The sequence below is a fragment of the Anticarsia gemmatalis genome, chromosome 26 (assembly GCF_050436995.1).
Source record: "Anticarsia gemmatalis isolate Benzon Research Colony breed Stoneville strain chromosome 26, ilAntGemm2 primary, whole genome shotgun sequence".
Classification (NCBI taxonomy): domain Eukaryota; kingdom Metazoa; phylum Arthropoda; class Insecta; order Lepidoptera; family Erebidae; genus Anticarsia; species Anticarsia gemmatalis.
The window spans coordinates 6,878,645-6,901,069 of NC_134770.1; the positions used below are offsets into that span (position 1 = coordinate 6,878,645).

The 22,425-nt window shown below is 34.9% G+C and overlaps 1 protein-coding gene across 2 annotated transcripts in view; it reads right to left on the reverse strand.

The window, feature by feature from the left end:
* The window catches only part of ena (ENAH actin regulator enabled), a 66,636-nt gene that overhangs the window by 39,022 nt on the left and 5,189 nt on the right, over positions 1-22,425 (reverse strand). For both annotated transcript variants that reach the window (XM_076131852.1, XM_076131851.1), the window contains exon 2: positions 1,890-2,509. In XM_076131852.1, the coding sequence (XP_075987967.1) occupies positions 1,890-2,452 (563 nt within the window). In that variant the 5' untranslated portion in view covers positions 2,453-2,509. The remainder of the gene's footprint in view (positions 1-1,889; positions 2,510-22,425) is intronic.

The window sequence follows — 22,425 nt, forward strand, 5'->3', positions numbered from 1 at the left end:
ATTTTGACTGCTAATCAACCATGTATTAACAAAAGTACAGTATCGTAAAAATAGTTCATTTCTTACACATGAATTATATTTAGGTTTGTTATACATGTGATAAGTTAACAACTCATTATTCTATAAAAATAACTATAATAAACCTAACTAGACGAATGAGGGTTGTATCACACCCGTATATCATGAAAACACCATAAAAAAAGCTCTACCATATACGTTATTTTAAAATAACTTAATTCTACCTACAAAGTAAATATTACACCGCAAAATATACCAAGTAGTTAGTAATTAAATAAGCATTTACCTTAAAGAATAACGACAAAATGAACTATAAATAATTAGTTAAAATACGGACACACCGTAACCAGCCTACAATAAGGTCATTAACCTGGTACACAAAAAACTATTCAGTTCCGAGAATAAAACCTTTTTTGTTTGTAAAACTACCACGTGTAAGAACAAAAAGGATTAAAAAAATGTCGGCTACCCTTTGGCGAGAAAATTAGGAATGAATTTTTAAATATAATGAAAGTATTACGTTTTGTTCGTCTCACAGAAATCGGGGGTAAAATTAAGTATAACAAACAGAAAAAATGCAGTCGAATTGTAAACCTCCTCTTATTTTTAAGTCGGTTAAAAAGGGTGTAAAATCACGGCTCTTCCTGTTCGAAAGGTTTGACAATGACTAAGCCTGTAAGTATCTATGTAAAATGTACTTATATACAGTTGAATGGCCACTATTTAAGTTATCTTTAGCCAACAGATTACACGCTATTAATTGGTATTTAAACGGAGCGTCTTCGTGCATCGTAGAGCACGGAAAAGTCGGCCGCGTTCTCGCTATTGTTTTCAAAACAGTAAAAAAGTTATAAAGCAAATTCTGGCAATCAACTGCATGCAAGATAAACGATACATCATAAACTGACTAATAAGCTACTATTCTTCAATGTAAAACATCAATAATTACAATAAACTACACACATATATACACTCCAAAAATACGTTGTTTTAATCCGGGGTTTTGAGCTTATATCGGTCATATTTAGACTGTAGACCAAAAACCAACTCCTTATTTTTAATTAAAAACGATTCCCGACTTCACAAAATCACCAACTATTGAACTAAAGTATCAAATAATTATCTCCAAGTAACATATAATTAATTATAGTTATTGTCATATTATTATTCGATCCTACAGTCAAACTGCAACCGTAGTTTTGTGGGACATCTACTAAATAACTGTTATAACGATATTTATTTAATTAATGAAATAAAATAAATCACTGCCTTGACACTAAGCCTGACACACAGTAGGCCTTAACCACTACTTCATACATACAAACATACATAAAACAAGACACGTGTGGTTACAAATATGTCAAGAGACATGACACGGTGTCAATGTTAATGAAAACGAGATCATCATTACATAACATTGAATATCATTCGCATGCAGCGCGTAGCTTCGAATGCTTGCTTTAGCGTATCGCAAGCATTTAAAGAAATTATATACTATAGTATGAATATAGTACAATATTTCCTTTCTATTGATGGCTGGACAATATTCATGACACACAAGAACAGATATTTAAGTTTTGAAGATTTGACTCACTTATGGTTGCACAAAATTCTCCGAAATTAAGAAAATTTCAGATCAATAGAAAGCTCAAACAAGTACCCATATTTATATTATGATACCGCTATTTTTTAGCACAAAATCACGGAACTTATTTGGAACTAAATCAATTTCATCTTTAGATCATAAACACTATTATACGCGTTACTTATCAAATATAACACAGACCTTTTTAACCTTTAACTACGATAGCTATAAATTCCGCAATTTTGTTATCAAAACCGGCGGTTAAACACTTAAACTTAGTACTTACTTAGCCCAATATTCTTCCCAATTCTTTTCCTTAGTCTTTTCTCTCGTGGAGCCATATCCTCGAGGCAGAGTAGCAGTCCTGGACCTTCCATTTAAAGAAGCGTAAGACCCTCGCTTCTCTTGCAAACTCAACATGGACTGCCGCTGCATAGGTTCAGAGCGAAAAGACTGGAACGAAGTTTGAGACCCTTCATCAGACTTCAAACTGGTTTGGGACCCTTTGAACTTGCCATTGGTCTCTGGCTGACAGTATTCTTCGCTTTTATAACCGTCGTTACCATTTCTGTATTCCCCATAAGTGCCGTTTAAAGAAAGGCTTCCAGAATCAGTCCTGGGAGGAGGTGGTCTCGGAGCTGGTCTTCGGAAATCAAAACTATCACTTCTGTTGAAAGAAGAAGTCCTTTTCGCCATCTTCGGAGACTCTTGCACGTTCATTATGGACGGCATTTTGTTCTCCCTCTCCTTCTCCAAATCAATTTCGTGTTCTAATTGATTTTGCACGTGAGCAAGCATTTCTTCTAGATCACCTAAATCTGGGTCTATATTCATCTTCACGCGTCTCATCTTGGAATGTTATTTATCACAGTTAATTCACAATCACAATGAACTAAATATTCCGACCTAGAAATTATTCGATAAACATTTTTTCACACACAAAGACCGTGGTATTAAATGACGAGGAAAATATCGGGACGTAGCGACACTAGCGGCGCGGTAGCAAAGGACGTGCGCCCGCGCATGCGTTCGCCGTCGTACTGACACAGTTGTCAAACTGACTCGAACACTGAACCTCATCCGTTATCTTACTTGACATCCGATACAGATAACTGAGAGACACATACAATTAACAACCTTATTCTTATGTACATAAGAGTTCTAAGTTTTTTACAAAATCGAAGGGACATTGATCGATCAAATGTAACACAACGATCCTGTATGCGTTTGTATGGACTTTATTTCAACATAATAAGGTTTATAATTGTATGTTAATGTAGGGTGATGTTTTTGCTCAGTTAGTGGGTTATTGTAAAACTAGTGCAGTGTTACTGGGTGGGAAAGTAGTAATTTTATACTTTGTTGCAGTGGTGTTGGTTTTTATAAGAAGTCTGGCGTTAGTGCATATATACGTATGGCTTAGTTCACATATTGGATGCAATAGGTCAAAACACAGCTGATATTGAATTGAAAGCGATTTATGAAAACATTGGCCTTTGTGTATTCCGGTATTTTCACCATACATTATGTAATTAAGATGTATGGAACGTGAAAATTATTTCTTGTACATAGTTAGTGCGCTAAAATAGTATTTATTTAGGTAGAAAGTAACATTCATTTAATAAGATCTGAAGAACCTATCTTGCATAGATACTTCTAAAAATTCTGAAAAGTAAACCCTGACTGTCCCACTGCTGGGCAAGTCTCGCAAGCGAAGAAGTCTTAAATTAATTATCATTATATAGGTATTTTGCTAATGTTTAAATATTGAAAACATTGTGCCATCTGTTACGCACTTTCGTCAACAGTCTTCTTACATAAACCAAATTTGTCAATTGTCAAACATTACAAGTGGAGATAAAGACAGGATATTATATCTAATTAATTAAATATCTATTGTGTAATGGAGTTTATCACGGAGATCTAGACGTAAGTGTTATAACAATAGAATTAGCCGGAATGAGAGCTGACGTCATATGTCAAGTAAGAGTAGTTGCAATATTAATTTCATTTTCTTTAGTTAGTATTTTGCACTGTTTATAATATATTGTACGTATAAGTGTACGACTGCTGATCACGAGATCTGGGATAAGATTCCCGAGTCGAGCAACATGCTTTCTTAATAAAAGTTTGGAGTTTGGTAACGTGCCCGGTATATTGCAAATATGGCAATAGGCTTGTCTTCTGTGACAAGGGATTAAAATTGTACGCGAAACGGGGGTGTATAACATATATCTTTGTGTAAACCTTCGTGTAAAATAGGCATCGAATCACAAATAAAATTATACATATTAAAGTAGAACAACTAAACGTATTTTTTTCTTCTATAGATGAGACAACTTGGATTCAATGTTGACGCTAGGTTGTGAACTAGGACTAAGTTCTAAGACTTTTGCATCGGCTTAGCAGTTTAAACTTGGACTAAGTTCTTACTAGTGCTCCGGAACGCGGCTAAGCCCAGCTTGGATACAACTTAATATGACTAAAATAAGGACACTAAAATGTTGTGAGAATTTACCAAGAATATACCAAGCAATAGCACACGCCTAAATTAATAATGAAAATATAGAACAAATACAATCTGTCATTACTGACGGCAGAAATACATTATTTACTTTAGTATCCTACAAAAGAAGCTTGATTATTTCCAATCTTTAAGCCACGTGAAAGGCCTTCAGGCGGCATAAACAACTTTGACACTAGGTTTGATCACTAACCATACGATAAGAAGAAGACTGTTTTAGCCTGCCTCTTTGCACTTCCCAACAAATGTCTGTGGATATCCAGTACTTTCGTTAGTTTAACAAAATCAATACTAATCTATACTAATATTATAAAGCTGAAGAGTTTGTTTGTTTGATTGTTTGTATGTTTGTTTGTTTGAACGCGCTAATCTCAGGAGCTACTGGTCCGATTTGAAAAATTCTTTCAGTGTTAGATAGCCCATTTATCGAGGAAGGCTATAGGCTATATATCATCACGCTACGACCAATAGGAGCAAAGTACCAGTAAAAAACTTATGTGACGCTAGCGAAGTTGCGCGGGTCAGCTAGTATTTGAATATTTTGCGACTTCGTATCTAAAAATACATATTACACCTTACTCAATTCCTAGTTCTACGAAACACTATCATCGCAATAAGAGCAATAGACAAAGATTTGTTGCGTCTCACTAATTGCTGTACATTGAGACGAGCGTGTCAGTTACGGGAGAGCTTTCATTAATATTAATTACAAATATTCTTGCTGGAGTAGAAATTGTTATAGAGAAGTCTAGTGTATTTTGAATGGAGTTATTTGCAAAGTTGTATCAAGTATATCGTAATAGTATAACAATTTTATTGAAAACCTGTTTAAAACTAATGTCGTTTAGCTTTGAAAGGGTCTCCTCCGTATATTTCAGCAACTCCTCTAACTACCTCTACCTCTTTACCTGATATAACTTAATTATTTCCTCCTAAGGAACTTTAGACTCCACCTGATGGAATTATGGCTGGAGTCATATTATATCGAAAATAATTATAATTGAGAGAATACTTTGTAATGCAAAAAGTAAGCACTTTTAAAATCAATGATTATGAAAAGAATTGTATTGTAACATTTGTAACGCAAAACTGTTCGTTTAACCTCAAAATTTCGCAGTAATCGCTCATCGAGAATATTTAATTGCTAGGTTAATGGAATGTTCTATCAAGTATGACGAAATGTAGCATAAATAATATCTCACCAAAAAAGTGACGATTGGGGACTTTGCAAGAATAGTTATTGATAGACGAGTGAGTCCTTTGGTAACGTGCCTGACAAATGGCAAAAGGCTCGCCCCCTATTACATAAGACTAACATTGTTAATAGTGAAACGCGGGTGTATTTCATACATTTCTGCCTACACCTTCGGATATAACATTCGTCATATGATGTATGGATAGTTTTTCACATTGTTTCTCTTTATAGATAGTGGTAAAGGGGTCATAAAATGTGGCAAATGAAAAATGATTTATATAATGGTTTGTCAATATTTGAACTAAGATGCTGAACTATGTTTAAATTACGTTACATCGAGACCAATTCAGTGGTTCAGCTATGACAAAGATTTTCACATTTATAATATAAAGAATAGTATGAATGATATTCCCACGAACACACGTAATCATATTTATAGGTAATCGCGATAAAAGAATTATCTATATCAAAACATTTAAGTAGGTGTGGCACTAGGAAGTGATTCATTTACAATATAAACACATTTCCACGTCATATGGAGAGATATTTAATAAATATAAGGATATAGGCAGCTGTATTTAATCTCAGAACTTATGATGTAGCAGAAATGTGAGGTATTTTTATGTGTCAGTGATTGCAAGGATAAAGTTAATAAGGATATTTTTTAAAAACACGTTCACCATTCGTATGAACTAAAGAACGATGCCACAAAATTTATAAGGCAGTACTGTCCCACTGCTGGGCACGGGTCTCTTCCCGTGATAAGATGGGTTAGAAATTGAGTCCACCATATGATACTGGGTAGGTGTGAATTGTCGACCTTGTATTCCATCAAGAACTGTGTTAAAACGCTCTTGGGCATGCAAGGGTCTATACGAATTTAAGAACATTGCAGATCCCGTTACAATCGATATGTAATCAATATGTAATCGTACTAAAAGACTCTAGGCTTAAAGGACTTTACTGGAGTTTGCCATAGAAGAAAGAGACTAACTAAGCAGCCAGAAAGAGACGAAAAATCACTACACAGTAGGAAATCAAAACAATCTGGCTTAATAAGGCTATACTGTAATTTTTTTAAAGCGATTGGCTTTATAAATTTACAGTTTGCACCCACACACATTCGCACATTTGACGCAAATATTGTAATGCTTATAAAATCATCCAATACATTAAACAATGTTTTCTTAGACAACAAAATGAATTATCAAGTAAAAAATCCGTTAAACAGTTCAAACTGAACTTCCAATTAGTAGCAAGTAATGTAAACAGTAATTAACATGTTAAAACAAATACAAAACGTAGATAAAAGCAAGTAGTCAAGTAAATGTAACGCATAACATTTGTTTACGCATTGATAGCAAAGTGGGGCGACGTGAACCCGGTCAGGTGATAATGTGACTACTCAAATTGTTTTATGAATTATACAAGTGATTCTTGAAAAACCATGTTATAAAACAATGTAGTCATCTCACCGCCTACCGTTTTTCTAAATAATAACTACCTTATTAATTACGTAAGGAACTACATAAGGATTTATAAGAAAAGCTATGAAAGGCTTATAAAGGGTTTTGTTTCTTTCACTCCTTAACGAAATGAAAAAGGGAAAACATGTTATAGTAGCTTTTTAACTTAAATAGGTTTATAGTGTGTTTATGAATAAGAGGGAAGTGTCTAACTGATATTGTCCGGTTAAATAATAATTACTTAGTCCTTTTCGCACCCCTGTAACAGAAGAACAAGGGATAACAGCTCTAAAGCTTTTGCCAAGAGACAGGTGACGATGGCTTAATAAAAGTTTCTAAAAACCTTAAACAACGCAGTTTTCTTCATAATATCTTACATTTATCAAGTGCTGGCTACCAGCTGTTAGGTAGTTAGTCACAACAGTTATAAACACATCGCTACGAGTGGTATCATATAACATAACGGGGTTGGTAACGATAGCAACGCGCGGAAGTGTATGTAGCAAGAGTAGCGGCCATGATAACGAACAACACATTATTATTATATTGTTCGTTGGGAGTTTGTTATTTGAAGATCAATCTATTTAAATATGTTTACAAAACTCTTCCGTAACTGAGAGACTAACTGACTGGTGGACAACAGGACAACGCACTGCCAAAACTAATGATCGTAGAAAGTCGGAATGAAGATTCTTTAGGAAGTGTAGAGGAGCTCAAAAAGAGGATTTTTGGAAATTGTTCTCCGAAGTGGGTTAAATTCAACGCGGGCGAAAGCCACGGGCGGTAAGATAGTAGTACATATTTATTTTTAAATATTGGCATATAGAAAACGAGTGGGGAGAGGGACTTTGGTCTGAGATGGATATGTAAGACTGAAAATGGAAGGTTTCTGTAGCTCCCTAGGTGCCAATAATAACCAATAATGAATTTCTCATCAACCATCCTACGTTTCATCAGCTAAGCAGCCTTTGGCGGACACTTCATAGATGGATAGCGTGTTAAAAGTGTTACAGTAGAGTATCTCTTTAAAACTCATATTTAGCAACGAAATCCAAACAAAATTTTTAAGTAATCGAAGATGTCAGAGTCTGAATTGTGAATTTATGGCTGGATACAAAACATAGGCTCCCTAAGACTGTACATGCAGAGTTCCAGACACCCTTGCCAATAACTAAATATGCAGCACAAATAAAACACTTTACACCTGAACACCTCCTGTCTCTTGCCCTCTATCATAACACGATCAATTATGTAAATCTCTCCTCACACCTAGATGGAAAGATCTCGTAACAATAGGTATTGAATATGACGTAGATAGTACTTCGAGGAGCTGTAGCGTGGTGACGTCTGAACACCATTGTTTCATGTTGATTGTTTTCTTTATAAGTGCGTGGCAAATGGGTCAGGATTTTGTTTGTGGCTTTGTAAGGGTCATCATGGGTTAACAAATAGTTGTATAGTGCGTTGTAAGATAACGGTTATCGGTCAATATCAATATTAGCATATCTCAAAACTTTATTACAGCCAATTAATAGTGAAAAGAATTGTACTGTAGATTATGATAAACCATTTCTTTTATCGACCTGTCTTCTTTCACTACTTTATCGTTATTCCACCGAAAATTATAACTATACATACACACAATACCACGCCTTTTCTCATAGGGGTAGGTAGAGACCAAAGAACACCACAGGATACCATCCTTACAGACAGCCCTTGCCTCTTAATTATTATATTAATAATTAAGAAAATAACAATTTCTTCTACACTTAACCTTATTAAACGTAAAGAATGTGTCAGTTGAGAACATCATCCGTAGGTGTACTAAGTGGTGTAAGCAGGAAGGCAGCAATCGCGTGCTCCCATTGAACCGCAATTAGCGAGCGTTGACGTAGGATGCGACGGTAATGACGGTCACACAAGAAAATAATATGGAAACGTGGAAGAGTTTGTTGAAGACAGACTATCCAACCAAACCTTTTCCCGTCAGTTTCTTCTTTCTTTTCTTTTCGTATGATTAGTAGTCAATCTAGTGTCAAAGTTGCCGTTATCTTAATTTACAACAATCGGGACCGACTTTTTACGTGCCCTCCGAATCACGGAGACGCCCAGTTTAAAAAGCACTGTGCGGTCACCCATCTTTTGAATGACCGCGCCAAGGGTCCCTTAATTCACAGATCGTTTACCGACTGGTGAGTGCAACTGGCTAAAAGAAAACCTATCCTTTATGGTTTAGTTGTTCAAAAGTTATGCGCGTACCTTTTCATTTCTGTGATTCATTATTGACATAGATTTGGCGATAATGCTGTATACGAGTTTAAAAAGAAAGAAAACCGAAAAATCTGTCCAATAAATAGAATTCCGTTACTAATTTCAATGTCAAACTGTACCATTACCAAATTTTACCGTAACGACTTCATAAAAGCATAAACAAACAGCATCCATCCCTACACCCGAAAAAAAAACAAAACATCAATTAATTGAATTCACCATCCCTCTCCCTTTGGAGGGAAAGAGACAAAACACCGTTTAATTCCCAACCAATCACCGCGAAACAAACATACGGTACAATACAGGGTGTTCACTGTTCATTATACAGGGTGAGCAGACGTGGTGATATCGATCTGTCTGGGGTCTAGACGGTACAATTTTTGCTCCCACTCACCTCACAGATTATGTCTATATAGATGTATCGAGTTTGTGGATGTATGTTTGAGTGTTATTGATTTTGGATTATGTTTTGTTTTGTTTTTAACGGTAAAGTCTTGTTTGATACATACAAACATAAAATTACACATTCTTCCCTTAGGCAAAGACCAGCGGCACTTGATATGAAACTCACATTGTTAGTTACTTATTTAGTACATTGCAGATATTTTAATTCAGCTTTACGTCTGCGTCTTACTAGGGGGTGGGTAGAAAAAAAAGATAATTACACCTACTATCTTGTATGAACTTATATGCCTTTAGCATTGAATTTGCGAAAATTCTATATTCGAACAAAAAATATCTGTAAAGACGATAACTACTAAACAAAGAAAAAGCTAAATTATTACAAAATAATATATCCCCAAAAAAAACACAGATCTACATCCAAGTAATCAAAAACTCACTACCATTATTTCTCGACAGGAAACTACAAGTTGTTTTTATCGTATCATCTCGATAGTGCAATAACGTGTCACAATTATAAACCGGACGTGCGTTAGTTAGCAGGAAGGAGGCAATCGCGGCCCCCATTGGAGCACAATTAGTGCACTGACATCGCGACATTCGAGTTTCATTGGTACCCTCGCTGAAACTTTGATCCCTACTGATGTTACGTTCAATGAATTGCAAGGTTTCGTGAGGTACTGACTCATATTCAATGATAACGACAGCTTTATGATGTTATATTTTCGTTACTTTTCAAAAGGGAGCAGTGATAGTCGAGAAGTATAAGTTGGCACCTCCCATTCAAGTGGTTGCATGTTCAAACCTGAGGCAAGCCACAAACGACTATCCGAAGTTATTTAACTTTAGAAATAAGTAAGTATCACTTGTTCCAACGGTGAAGGAAAACATCAAGATGCAACCTTGCATGCCTGAGTGTTCTTTAGAACAGTTCTTCAAGGTATGCAAAGTCCCCAACCCGCAATTGGCCAGCGTGGCGGACTCAAGGCCTAACCTCTCCCTCATTACGGGAGGAGACCCTTGCCCAGCAGTGGCACATTCATGCGTTAAATTATTTTTTTCAGAAAGGTGCTTATCAATAGCGATATATTATTTATTACAAGAAGTTATGACACGTCCTGCTTCCAATTAAAAAAAATATGCAAATGAATCCATACGTAGAAATTCTAAAACAAAATCTATGACTAAACTCCGTTAATATAGCGACAGTCGTTAAAAAACAAGCCGGCCGTCATCCGGCGGAACACAACATGGGAGCTCGCGTAAATAAAAAATGTCACTACACACAAACGAATTTGTAATGAGATAATTTCAATAATAATAACCCTTTCTCAACTCACTCTCCTTCCTCTTTTTAACACCTTCATAAAAATCTCTGCATCACCCCAAGGTAGACTGGCAGAAAATGCCCCTGGCATTAAGTCCGCCTTTATACAGCCCTGTATATAAAGTTTGAAATAAATAAATAAATAAATAATTTTAGCTTCATAAACTCAAAGAACCAGTTACGAAATTATAAGTATTATAAAATGAATTAAAACATTCAAACTTATGGTTGAGACTTCGTAGATCTCTACTACTGATATCAACGTAAAGCCATTCAAATCTAATCAATTAGACAAATGTAAAAGAAATTAAAACAGAACATCTTTATAATCGTGAGTGAAATGAAGTATATAATTCAAAGTATTTGAAACGAACCAAAATCTCTACAGTGATTAAACACTTACCTACACAATCAATAATTAACATCTCAATAAAAAAGCAACAGACCAATCCACAAACAAACCTTGGCAACGATTGCTTAACTTCCCCAGCACAGAACACCATAAACAGACTGACCTATCGAAAGTAACCGTGGGATGTTCACGTCCACCCACAACACGAGATTAATCTATGGTTTCTTAATATAACCATAATGAGAACAAAAGATGCATTGCATAATAAGATCTTTATCTCTAAGAAGGGCTAAGGCAAAGGTGTATTTCACCCACATAATAATATTAAATAAATGTATTAATAACATCAAATTTAAATAAGAACTACTTATTTTATACTACTTATTTTTTGTTTGAAAAGTCAACTCTCGCACTAGGAATTGCTCTTGTGTCGCGGAGACTTTTACAAACATACAATCAACGAACACAAAGAACAACCAGACCCATAACAACTTTTGGTGGATGGCACGAACATTTGGTCCATGTGCGACTCGAACTTACGATCTCCCGACACGGGTAAAGGCGAGGGGACCACTTTAACTACTGTCCCATTTAAGCCGTCATATCAAGTAAGGCTATTTGCTTACTTACTAACAAATTAATACATCAATATGTTATTACGATGAGAGTTTGTTACACGTGACACAGTAAATTTGTATATAACATAGTAACCTATTGTAATCTAGCGCTACACGTGCAACTTCGCTGAAACTGAAACCTCATTCTGAATAATTTGCAACTATGTTGACTCTTGATGCAATTTTCATGTCTTTCGGGAAAGGGTTGTTATACTATGGAAATGAGGGTGTCATTCAGAGGTGCCAGGCTATAAAGCTTCTTAGTGAAGGTCAAATTTAAGGCCATCCACAATATATTTATCAACATATTTTTTTGATAAAAAATATATTTCATCCCTTAACCAGCTCGGTGAAGGTTGTATAGCGGGATCTTAGACTATATACATTTATGGTTGATTACGCTTACCATGGAATTTATTATTATTTTACAATTAGGTACATTTCGTAACCGACGGTCTTGTATAACAAGATGCATGGATGCGAATGAGGCAAGGGAAGTTTGTAAAGATCGTACTAAGTGGCGTTCTTTGGTGTCTGCGTACTGTGCCGAGTTTATGTATGTACGTTTGTTACATACAGACTCTTATTTAGTACACATCTTAACTTCAAACTAGTCCGCATCACGCATATCTTGCAAACGAAATAGTCCATACAACAAAAACCTCATTCTCTTCAAAGCGACTCATTCATCAACCACTCCATCATTCGTTACAATTACATTCACGCATGTGCCAATTAAATCATAACACGTAATTATAATAGATAATTAGTAGCAGATCGTTCACGTATGAAAGTGAAGGCTAATGGTGCAGAAACAAACTTTCGATCGACATTGACTAGTTGATTAACGCGACTCTGTTCGCTTACAAAGTTTCAGTTACTTTAGCCGCCTTAAGTCGATTTCCGAAAAATAAAGTAGTTCATATTTTTCTCTAATTCTCTACGCAAAATTTGTTTTAAAACTGATTCAATAGTTTAACCTTAAAAGCGATACAGACTATTCCAGGATAAAAATTATACTATGTCCTTTCTCAAGTCTCAAACTATCTATAAGCATTGTTTTTGTGTTTATGAATGAAGCAGAGAGCTTACAGGAAGAGTAACTTTCGCGTTTATAATATTAACAGGGAAGAGGGGATAACCACACAATATTTGTCTTCTATTTAATATAAGTAACTACACCAAATGTTTGAATATAGCATTATGACTCAGATATGTAAAATAACTACAGTTCTTATCATATGGAAACAGAATAATGCGATTGTTTTACAATTAAAACATTTGTACAATTTATTTGTGGGAATCCCTATATTACAGAACACATATTATACTATAGATTCGCCACAAAAGCATACCGTTTTGTCAATTTTATTGCTACATGAAACCTAAATAAAACATTAAGGTTTTTTTTACCCGTAACTGTCCCACTGCTGGGCAAGGGTCTCCTCTCAAACGGGGGAGGGGTTAGGCCTTGAAGTCCTATGTTATTCTGTTACTAATGAAAAAAGAAACAATCTCTATTTATTTATTTCTTAGTGCCGTCATCCTTGCCTACCTTTCTAGACAAAGTCCATTCACCTTTTAGAATTAGCTACAAAAATATTTGTCCATAATTAAGAGCTTGATCCAAATAAGGATTATAATTTATGATTCATCGCCTAACAAGGAATATATGAGTCAGCAGAGGCGCCATACTGGCATTTCCAAAAAGTCCGTTTATCCGAATTTCTACGTATGACGCATGACAACACCATATACTTTAGCTTGAACTTTAATATTATATCCAATTTTAAGTAACATGAAATAAAATGTGGGTAGCAACGGACAGTTTTAAATGTCAATTATCATCAAATAATACTTAAAACAAGTTGCTAAGCATAAAGTCATTCACTTATACCTAGGAGCCTTTTAGAACTTAACGATTATCAATGAGCACCAAATATATTTTTGATCTAATTTGAATTTTCTTCATTAAGAATATGACTAAGTTACAGTTCGAATTCGTTTCATCGAAATTAAAAAAAGGCTGATATTATTCTACAACACTTTTCAAATCATTTTCATCGGGCTAGTTCAGACTAGTGCAAAGATCTTTTTTGAAATTCGTACTCTTCAAATATTTTCTACTTCTCTAAATTATATCCAAAAAGCCGCACAAACCATTTTACATTTTCGTATCTACACGCTAAAAGCAGTCTCCAGTCTACGCCATCTTATCCCACGTATAAGATGCAATCTACGCACGAAACAAACATCAGTACCGCCCCGAGATGTTTGTTGCTCGTCTGGGAAGCTGGAGATGGTATACAAGATGGTCTACGCCCTTTGGGGGGAGGGGTAAGAAGTCAACTCTTGAATGTGGAGTGTGTAATGTGTCGTAGAGATTTGTATACAGTCCAGCTCAGAGAAGGATCCTTTAGTATTTGGCACAAGTAGCGCGATTCTTTACCACTATCGACTATCATAAAACCACATAGCTGTGGTATTATGATTGTCCTATCGAGAAACATTGCATGAAAATATGATCAGCGCCTCTTGCAGGCATAGTTGGGACTATTTTTATAGTAAATTTTACAAGTCAAACTCTCGATACTCCATACTACTGACTTGTTAATTGTGCTAAAGAACATATCATCGAATGTTCGTTAAGATATTAAAATAAAGCCGATTATAATTATTGATGGTGCTTCAGTTATCGATTTACTCTTCAATTTGAAAGGAAAAACAATTCAATTTTACAAACATATTTATGTAAGAAGAATGTATGTAATAAGCCCAAGGTTTGGTACGTGAGTAGTCAATACGAAAATACATACTTCTTTATGATAAGAAAAAAAAGAAGAAATGAGACTATTAAATATCTCAGCAAAATATAGTTCAATTTAAAATCTGCCTAAATCGGGATAAACTGCAGAAATCAAACAAAGAAATAGTACCGAAGTAAGAAACAAGAAATTAACAGTCAGCAACAACAGAAAACATTGCATCATTTATCCATCCAATTATTGAAACCGGCACGAACCATCCATCCATCCTCTGCAACGGCTAGAAAGTTCAACAACACGGTTTTTTAATCGGATTTACTAACAAACAATACTTTCTTAACAAAAGGGACTTCGGAAAACCTTTCCCAACAATGGTGATACTTCGACAATATTAATTTTAAGTTGTGGTATTGGAATTTAGGCTTTATGGAGTTGTGATAAGGTGGTGGGTGGGTGTGGTGTGTCATGGTGTTTCTTGCGACATTTGTTGTGGAAGTGATGCCTGCTACATCTGGTCCAGTGGCGCGGAACCGACGGATGGTACAAGGTTTAAGAGGTTTAGCCTTTGAGTGCAGAAAGTTGAGAGCATTATTTTTGGTGTGTATTGCTAGGTATTTTGTTACATATTGGTTCGAATCCTAGTTTAATTTATAATATATGTATATTTTTTGATACAGCAAGAGCATGGAGTACTAACCAAGGTTTTATTTTTTTTACTATTTCTGTGTTTTTCAAAGATTTCTAAAGTAGGTAAGTATCTTACCAAAATTATTCACGGAGAATCACAGGATTTATGCATATTTATCAACGTTTTGTTTCACGTTTCAGCTTGCATTCGCCAGTGAAACGCTCAATTTAAAAAAAAAATTTTCTTCAAATCCTATACTAAATAGACAGTCAATAACGAGGCCAGTAAAACAGCTGTTCCCAACAACAATACGTAAGATAACAGACAATTAACAGACAAGTACATGACAAACGAATCAATCAGAGAAGCCGGAATGATTCAAACAAATGATTTAAACAAACGACCTTGAAACAGAATAATTACACGGTCGTTGACAATTGAATATGTATGACAGCTGGGTAGAGTAACTGACCTTATTGTTTGTTACAGTATTTTTGCAGATGATTTTCTTATAACTTGAATGGGTTTTATGACGATCCGTAATACTACGACGTAGGTAATATTACGGCGACAAAGAATTGGAAGCAGTTTTAAAGCTCCAAGTTAGAATTTTTCGCTGATTTCAAAAGGATGTCATCCTTTGCACAGCTGTGACGAGTACGAGAATTTAAATAGGCAAAGGGGAAAAAACTAACAAAATTGACCCTAGTTTAATTTAAATTAGAACCAGTCTACATTTTCAATGGGTTCCGAATGTCAGAATCTTTATACATTTAATGGTAAGCCTACTTGACTCGTTTGAAATCCTTGAATTTTCATTAAGGTTCACTTTTACGCAGCTGGATTATCAAAATGCCGAAAATACGGCAATTAACAACCAACCAGGATAACAATCGTAGGTAATTTTTAAAGAACATAAGTTTTAATTTGAATCTGTTACCAACCACGAATAGTTTCAAGTACTTATATCGTTATTCCATCATCTTGTCCTTTGTACCACCCACATTTTTTTCCCACCCGGCCGAGTCACGGTTCTCCACTGACAATAAACCACGAGCTATCACGTATTACGACCAAGGACACTGGGTAATCACATTCCAGGGAAAACTTCATACAAAAAACTATGGAACAACATACCAACTGTACTGTATAAAACAATAAAAGAAAAGGAATACTTGAGGCAAATTTTAAATTACCGAAGCATTTTTAAAGGCTCGTAGATTCAATTACAAACTGAATTACATATGGCTATAATATATTGGATAGTTAAGTGTTGTTATTTGGGTCAATAAATATTTGAACCACAGAAAACAGGCGATTTAAATGTCACTTATGATATTGGTAGAATGTAAATTTTGGATTTGGAAAAATCTTTGAATTCCACTTTAAAATAATAATAAAAAAACAAAACATCACAACGTTATTTTTATTGGAACAAATAGAGCTATTTAACACAGCATAATCCAATAGTAAAAGTTCTAAGAAGGAGTTTATAAATAAACATGAAACTTCTACCTATAAAAACAAAATAAAGTCATCAAAGCCATCAAAATCCCAAAACACTATAAAAAAAACAACACGATCCATATCAATAACTGAACAAATAAAATACACTAATATCTTTCCATAAATATTTAAACAAACCATAAAAGACGTCCGAACACATAGAACGCCAACGCAAGACTGACCTAATATTACTTTCTTAATACAAACCTGCGTTCGAAATTCATATATTAAACTAGCTGACTCGCGCAACTTCGCTTGCGTCACATAAGAGAATGGGTCAAAAGGTTCCCCGTTTTTGTAACATTTTTTACCGGTACTCTGCTCCTATTGGTCGTAGCGTGTTGCCTATAGCCTACCTCGATAAATGGGCATCTAACACTGAAAGAATTTTTCAAATCGGACCTGTACTTTCAGAGATTAGCGCGTTCATAAAAACAAACTCTTCAGCGTTATAATATTAGTATAGATTTTCAAACTACCCACAGTGTACAAATGTATGCATGCGTGGGCGCAGTTTAGCGCCAAACAAGTTTGTTTTTGGTTATTTGGTGTTCTGATTTGTCATTGACTTTTTAAACTTATATTAACGGTTAAAACTGTTTATTTAACAGTTCGACGTAAGTAAGATTCAAAATAATATTAGTCAGTAAGTTTTTTAACCTGAATTTATTGACTCAGAGAGCAATTGGAATTCAAAGATTGGATGTGAATGAATCATTTATTTTTTTCCTGTAGCAAAGGTAACATAATAAATACCAAGGAGTTTAAAAAAACTAAGCAAGTTTTCCTATACTTATTTGACCTATTTAACGACAGACGAAGTTAAAACTTTATAGTTCTCTAAGCAATGTGTAATCAAAATTACAGTTAACAATAACACATAACTGAAGCAATACTGTTTACAAGTTAAACCTTCAAGAAATAAAATAATCTCAATCGTATACCGCAATGTTCTTAGTTTTGACCAAGAAACCATAAGGCTTCTTTACTTTAGCCTTCTTTTATGTCCTAAAGCTGGGCAATGGCCTCCCCTTTTTTCCTTTCAAAATACCCCATCTTGTGCAATCTCTCTCCACGTTGATCCAGGGCCAATCTATACTATACTAATATTATAAAGCTGAAGAGTTTGTTTGTTCGTTTGTTTGTTTGAAAGCGCTAATCTCAGGGACTACTGGTCCCATTTGAAAATTCTTTCAGTGTTAGATAGCCCATTTATCGAGGAAGGCTATAGGCTATATATGATCACGCTACGACCAATAGGAGCAGAGTACTAGTAAAAAATGTTACAAAAACGGGGAAAATTATGACCCATTCTCTCTTGTAAAGCAAGCGAAGTTGCACGCCGCACGGGTTAGCTAGTTATTAATAAATACAAAATAACTATGTTTTCGTTCATAAAAAATCTATTAAAATATCTATAACTACCATTATTTTAATGTTAACCCTAACAATTAGCAAGTTATTTCTTAACGCAGTTCAATAAACTACGCGCACCTGTTTACTGGAATTGTCTATAAAAACGAGTACTATACATGTTACTTTAATTGGTAATGATGGCTGACTTGCTAGATCAAGTACAGTAGATTACAATTACTTATAGACTCTTTTAAATTATATTAAGACTACACGCTTTATTTTATTAAACAAGTTGTAGTCTATCTATATTATAATCTACTAGCTTTTACCCGCGACTTCGCCCGCCACCTGAATTTTCACATGGTTGCGTCATTTTCCCGGGGTACAAAAAATAGGCTATGCCCTTTCTCGGGTATCAAAATATCTCCTTACCAAATTTAATGCAAATTGGTTCAGTAGTTTAGGCGTGATTGACTAACAGACAGACAGACAGACAGAGTTACTTTCGCATTTATAATATTAAGTATGGATTTATATAATCATTCATTGTTATTTGTCTCTTTTATACCTATATGGCGAATAAGTATGTCATTGTATGTACATAATATCACGCTTGTTTTGCCCGAAAGTAAAGGCAGATGTAAAATACACCAACGTTTCGCCATTAACAAACTTCAATACCATGTAAAACGGGACGAGTCTATTGCCATCTACCGGGCACATTACCACACTTTGGACAACTACCGAGAAAATTACAAAAAAGACCTTATAGTACTTAGTCCAACCCAGGAATCGGACCAGAGACTTCTTGATCAAACGTTGGATACACTACCGACTGCACTGTGGCAGTCACTATCTATGAAATTTGAATATTTAATACATCTTGGTGTATGAAAGCCTCATTAACGAAGAAGACTATAGGCTATCTAGAATCTTACTGCTTCAGTTAATGTTACGACCTAATAATTGCTATAAACGCAGGTGAAACGGCAAGGCATTACTACTATGTGATAAAATACTACTTAATGTTAATAAACGCGAAAGTTTGTAAGGATGAACGGAAATGTACTGCATAAAGTTGCAGTAAATGTGTGTCAAAATGTATGGACGTGAATAAAGCAAGGGAAGTTTGTAGGGAACGTACTAAGTGGTGTTCTTTGGTAAAATGACGTGATTTTATGAATGCAAAACTACTAACCCCCGGTTTCTGAGTGCATTTAGCAGTAATTTATCTATTCAATAGCGTTTAAACTCATTTAAAAAACGCTATTGAATAGATATACTACCGCAAAATTTACTCAGAAACCAGGGTTGGAAAAGTTTATCACTCGGACTTATACTTAAATGTCCTTTAAACTATATTAAACGAATATAATCACGGATAAATATAGATACATGATTGTATCGTATGTTAGATATAAACAAAATACATTTCACGACCAAGTTCAAAACCATCTAGAATCTAAACAAAACGCCTTTACATCAAGTTTCATTGTTAAAAAGCACATCTAAGCGTGGAACACACGAGTTACCTCACTAATAAACCATAAAAGTAATTAACTCACTCGTGGGAATGTCTGTAATACCGTTGTACATTGTCCTGCTTACATACGTACAGTCTACGGCAAAAACACCTAAACATTCTATAGATTCATAATATTAAATCCTCGGAACTAAGCATACATTTTTTATGTATAAGCTAATGCTTTAGGGACTTTTTTAAAGTAAAGTTCAGCACGCTGGTAGATTTAAGAAGAGAAGACACATTTGCAAGAATTATTTTACATGCTTTTTGTTTCAATCAACAATTTTGTTCTCACTCCATAATAATCATCATCAGAGGTACAAAGTTGCCTACTTTAACTTAAACTTGAGCATTCCTCTTGTGGAAGTCAATACATCAGTACAATTTTAGATATTCCAATAAGACCAGTGCCTAATTTTAGTCTCCATGTTTTGTCGTTTTTTACCAAGACTTACACACAGACATAATAAGTATCAATGTTGCAATCAATGAAAATAATGAACATTCTAAGCATTACTGCTTCCGACTGTACCGTGAAGACACCAATACGGTTGTTATGTTATTATATTATTAGTTTGATTTACGTAGGAAAGGTGAATGAATGGCCGTGAAAGATTTTTTTGTCGAGATACTAATGATGTACAGAAACCTCACTGCAAGGTTAGTGGGATCTATTCAATTAGCGGTAACGATTTACAACGTTAAATGTACCGGTATTTATCGGCTAAATAAGTGTAAGTACTTAACCTAAATGAATAACTCCCGGTTTCTGAAGTACATTTAGCGGTAGTTTATCTATTCAATAGCGTTTAAACTCGTATAAAAAAAGCTGTTTGAGTCGTAAACTACCGCTAAATGTACCTCAGAAACCGGGGGTAAATGATTTAATTTTAATTTTGTTCACAGCTTACAAATGAACCACAGAAATGATAAAATCCCGTTATCCTTCGAGTTCAATTTTTTATATTTTGTAATACAAGGTCTTTGGGAAGCTTATGAATTATCATTACTCTCATAGATTTCCCTAAGCTTGGCTTGACTGTGTGTATTATTTACTATCCAAAGGTAATCTTAACATAAGAGCCAACTTCAAGCTAGTACTGCTAAGGCTCCTGTCAGGTCACTATTAGCAAGGTGATTTATAGGAATTTGTTACCAATTAATGTGCTTTTTTGAGGCACTGATAGAAATTAAATATGTTTTCTCAACTTTGACTCGTGAGTGGCTGTACAGCTGATCACTTAACGACAACAATGCCGGGACGATACTACCAAATAGCGCATAGTTGACCAAATTACTATAGTCTAGGAGCCGGCGGAAACATATTTTTATGCATTCATCTAAATACGTATCCGCATTTTTTTAAAGTACGAATCTCTATTCGGTACTTTCGTTAATTTTTGACAGCCGCACTTGACGCCTAAATGTCAAATCACGAAGCCTTTAATTTCCCTAGTACTTTTGCAGTAGAAACTAAAGATTAATTTCCAAGTACATAACAGTGAAATAAGAAATTGGTCATGTAAATAGATAGAAACTTAGCTCCTATAACAACAGACCTATCTAAACAAGAGAAATTTCGTTAAACGTGTGATTGTGTATACTCTTAATAAAATAACAATGATAACTAGAAATAATTTAACTATTCTCCATTTCACTATGAACTTAACTGAAGTCAAGGGTGACTCCCAAATGACAAAGACTGTCACACGAATCATATTGAAATATGAAACATATCCCAATATTGTTACTCCATCTCTTCACCTACATTATCAATTCGCGAATGGTCATGTGTAGCGCAGAGGCAAGACAATTGACACAATTGTTCAATATGCTACGAAGAACTATCGATGTGTAATACCGAATGTCTGACAGAGGATATTTCTATTGACCCTGGAGTCTAGGTATTTGGTAACTAATAAACAGTAAAAGCAACTGGATTCTACTTGATTTGTTTAAGTTCGACTCCTCTGATTGTGTCAAATATCATTTTGTTTTAATACAACGTTTAAAAAATGCATCAATACCTGTAAAGCACTATGGTTAGCATAGCAGGATTCTAGCTGTGAATGTGGAATCTGCCAAGAGGTCGTTGATTCGAATCCTTGGTCAGGAAACGTGATTGTGTCTCTCACCCATTCTATCAAGAATTTCTTAGTAAGTGCTTTGAAATGGCATCATAGGCCTGGACCTCAGAAAAGCCTTAATCTTGCACCTCTAGATACCTTATGGGAGAGATTAAAGGGGCAAGATGTCCTGAGTATTACACATTTGCATGCTATAAACAAACAACCTCGCAATTGGTCAGTTTCAATCACATACGACTAAATATCATTAGTTGGTCATGTACAAGCATATAATGTATAATCAGCTACAATAAAATAGTTATTAACTGTAACTAGTGTCGCGTTATCGCGTGTCGCTATTATCTAACGGACAACATGTAACGATTAGTGTGTAATTTTATTGTTTATTTACAACATGGCCGCAGTGCCCGCTGTAACTATTATTACAATTACAATTCAAATGATTAATAAAGTAACGAACTTATTTGAACGTTTAATAAAAAAATGAAAAAGTCACCTGCCATGTCTCTTTGCTACTGAACAGATATTGAAATAGTTTTCACCAAAAGAAGTTCTACGAAAGATTTTAAGAAGCTGAAGATAACAAAAATTCTACCAGATTAAACGGAAAAATCCAAGTTAACCATTTTAGAAAAGCGAAAATCACCTGTCTATCTTCCTAATTCTGTGTTCATTCTGTTAGAAAATCCTTTCTTCAATGTTATAGTGCATACTCCTACATTTTTAATTTAGACCACCAGTACCATGAAGGACTGACAAAACAAACAGAGTCCTTTTTTAAGTCACTCCACAAAGTGCAGT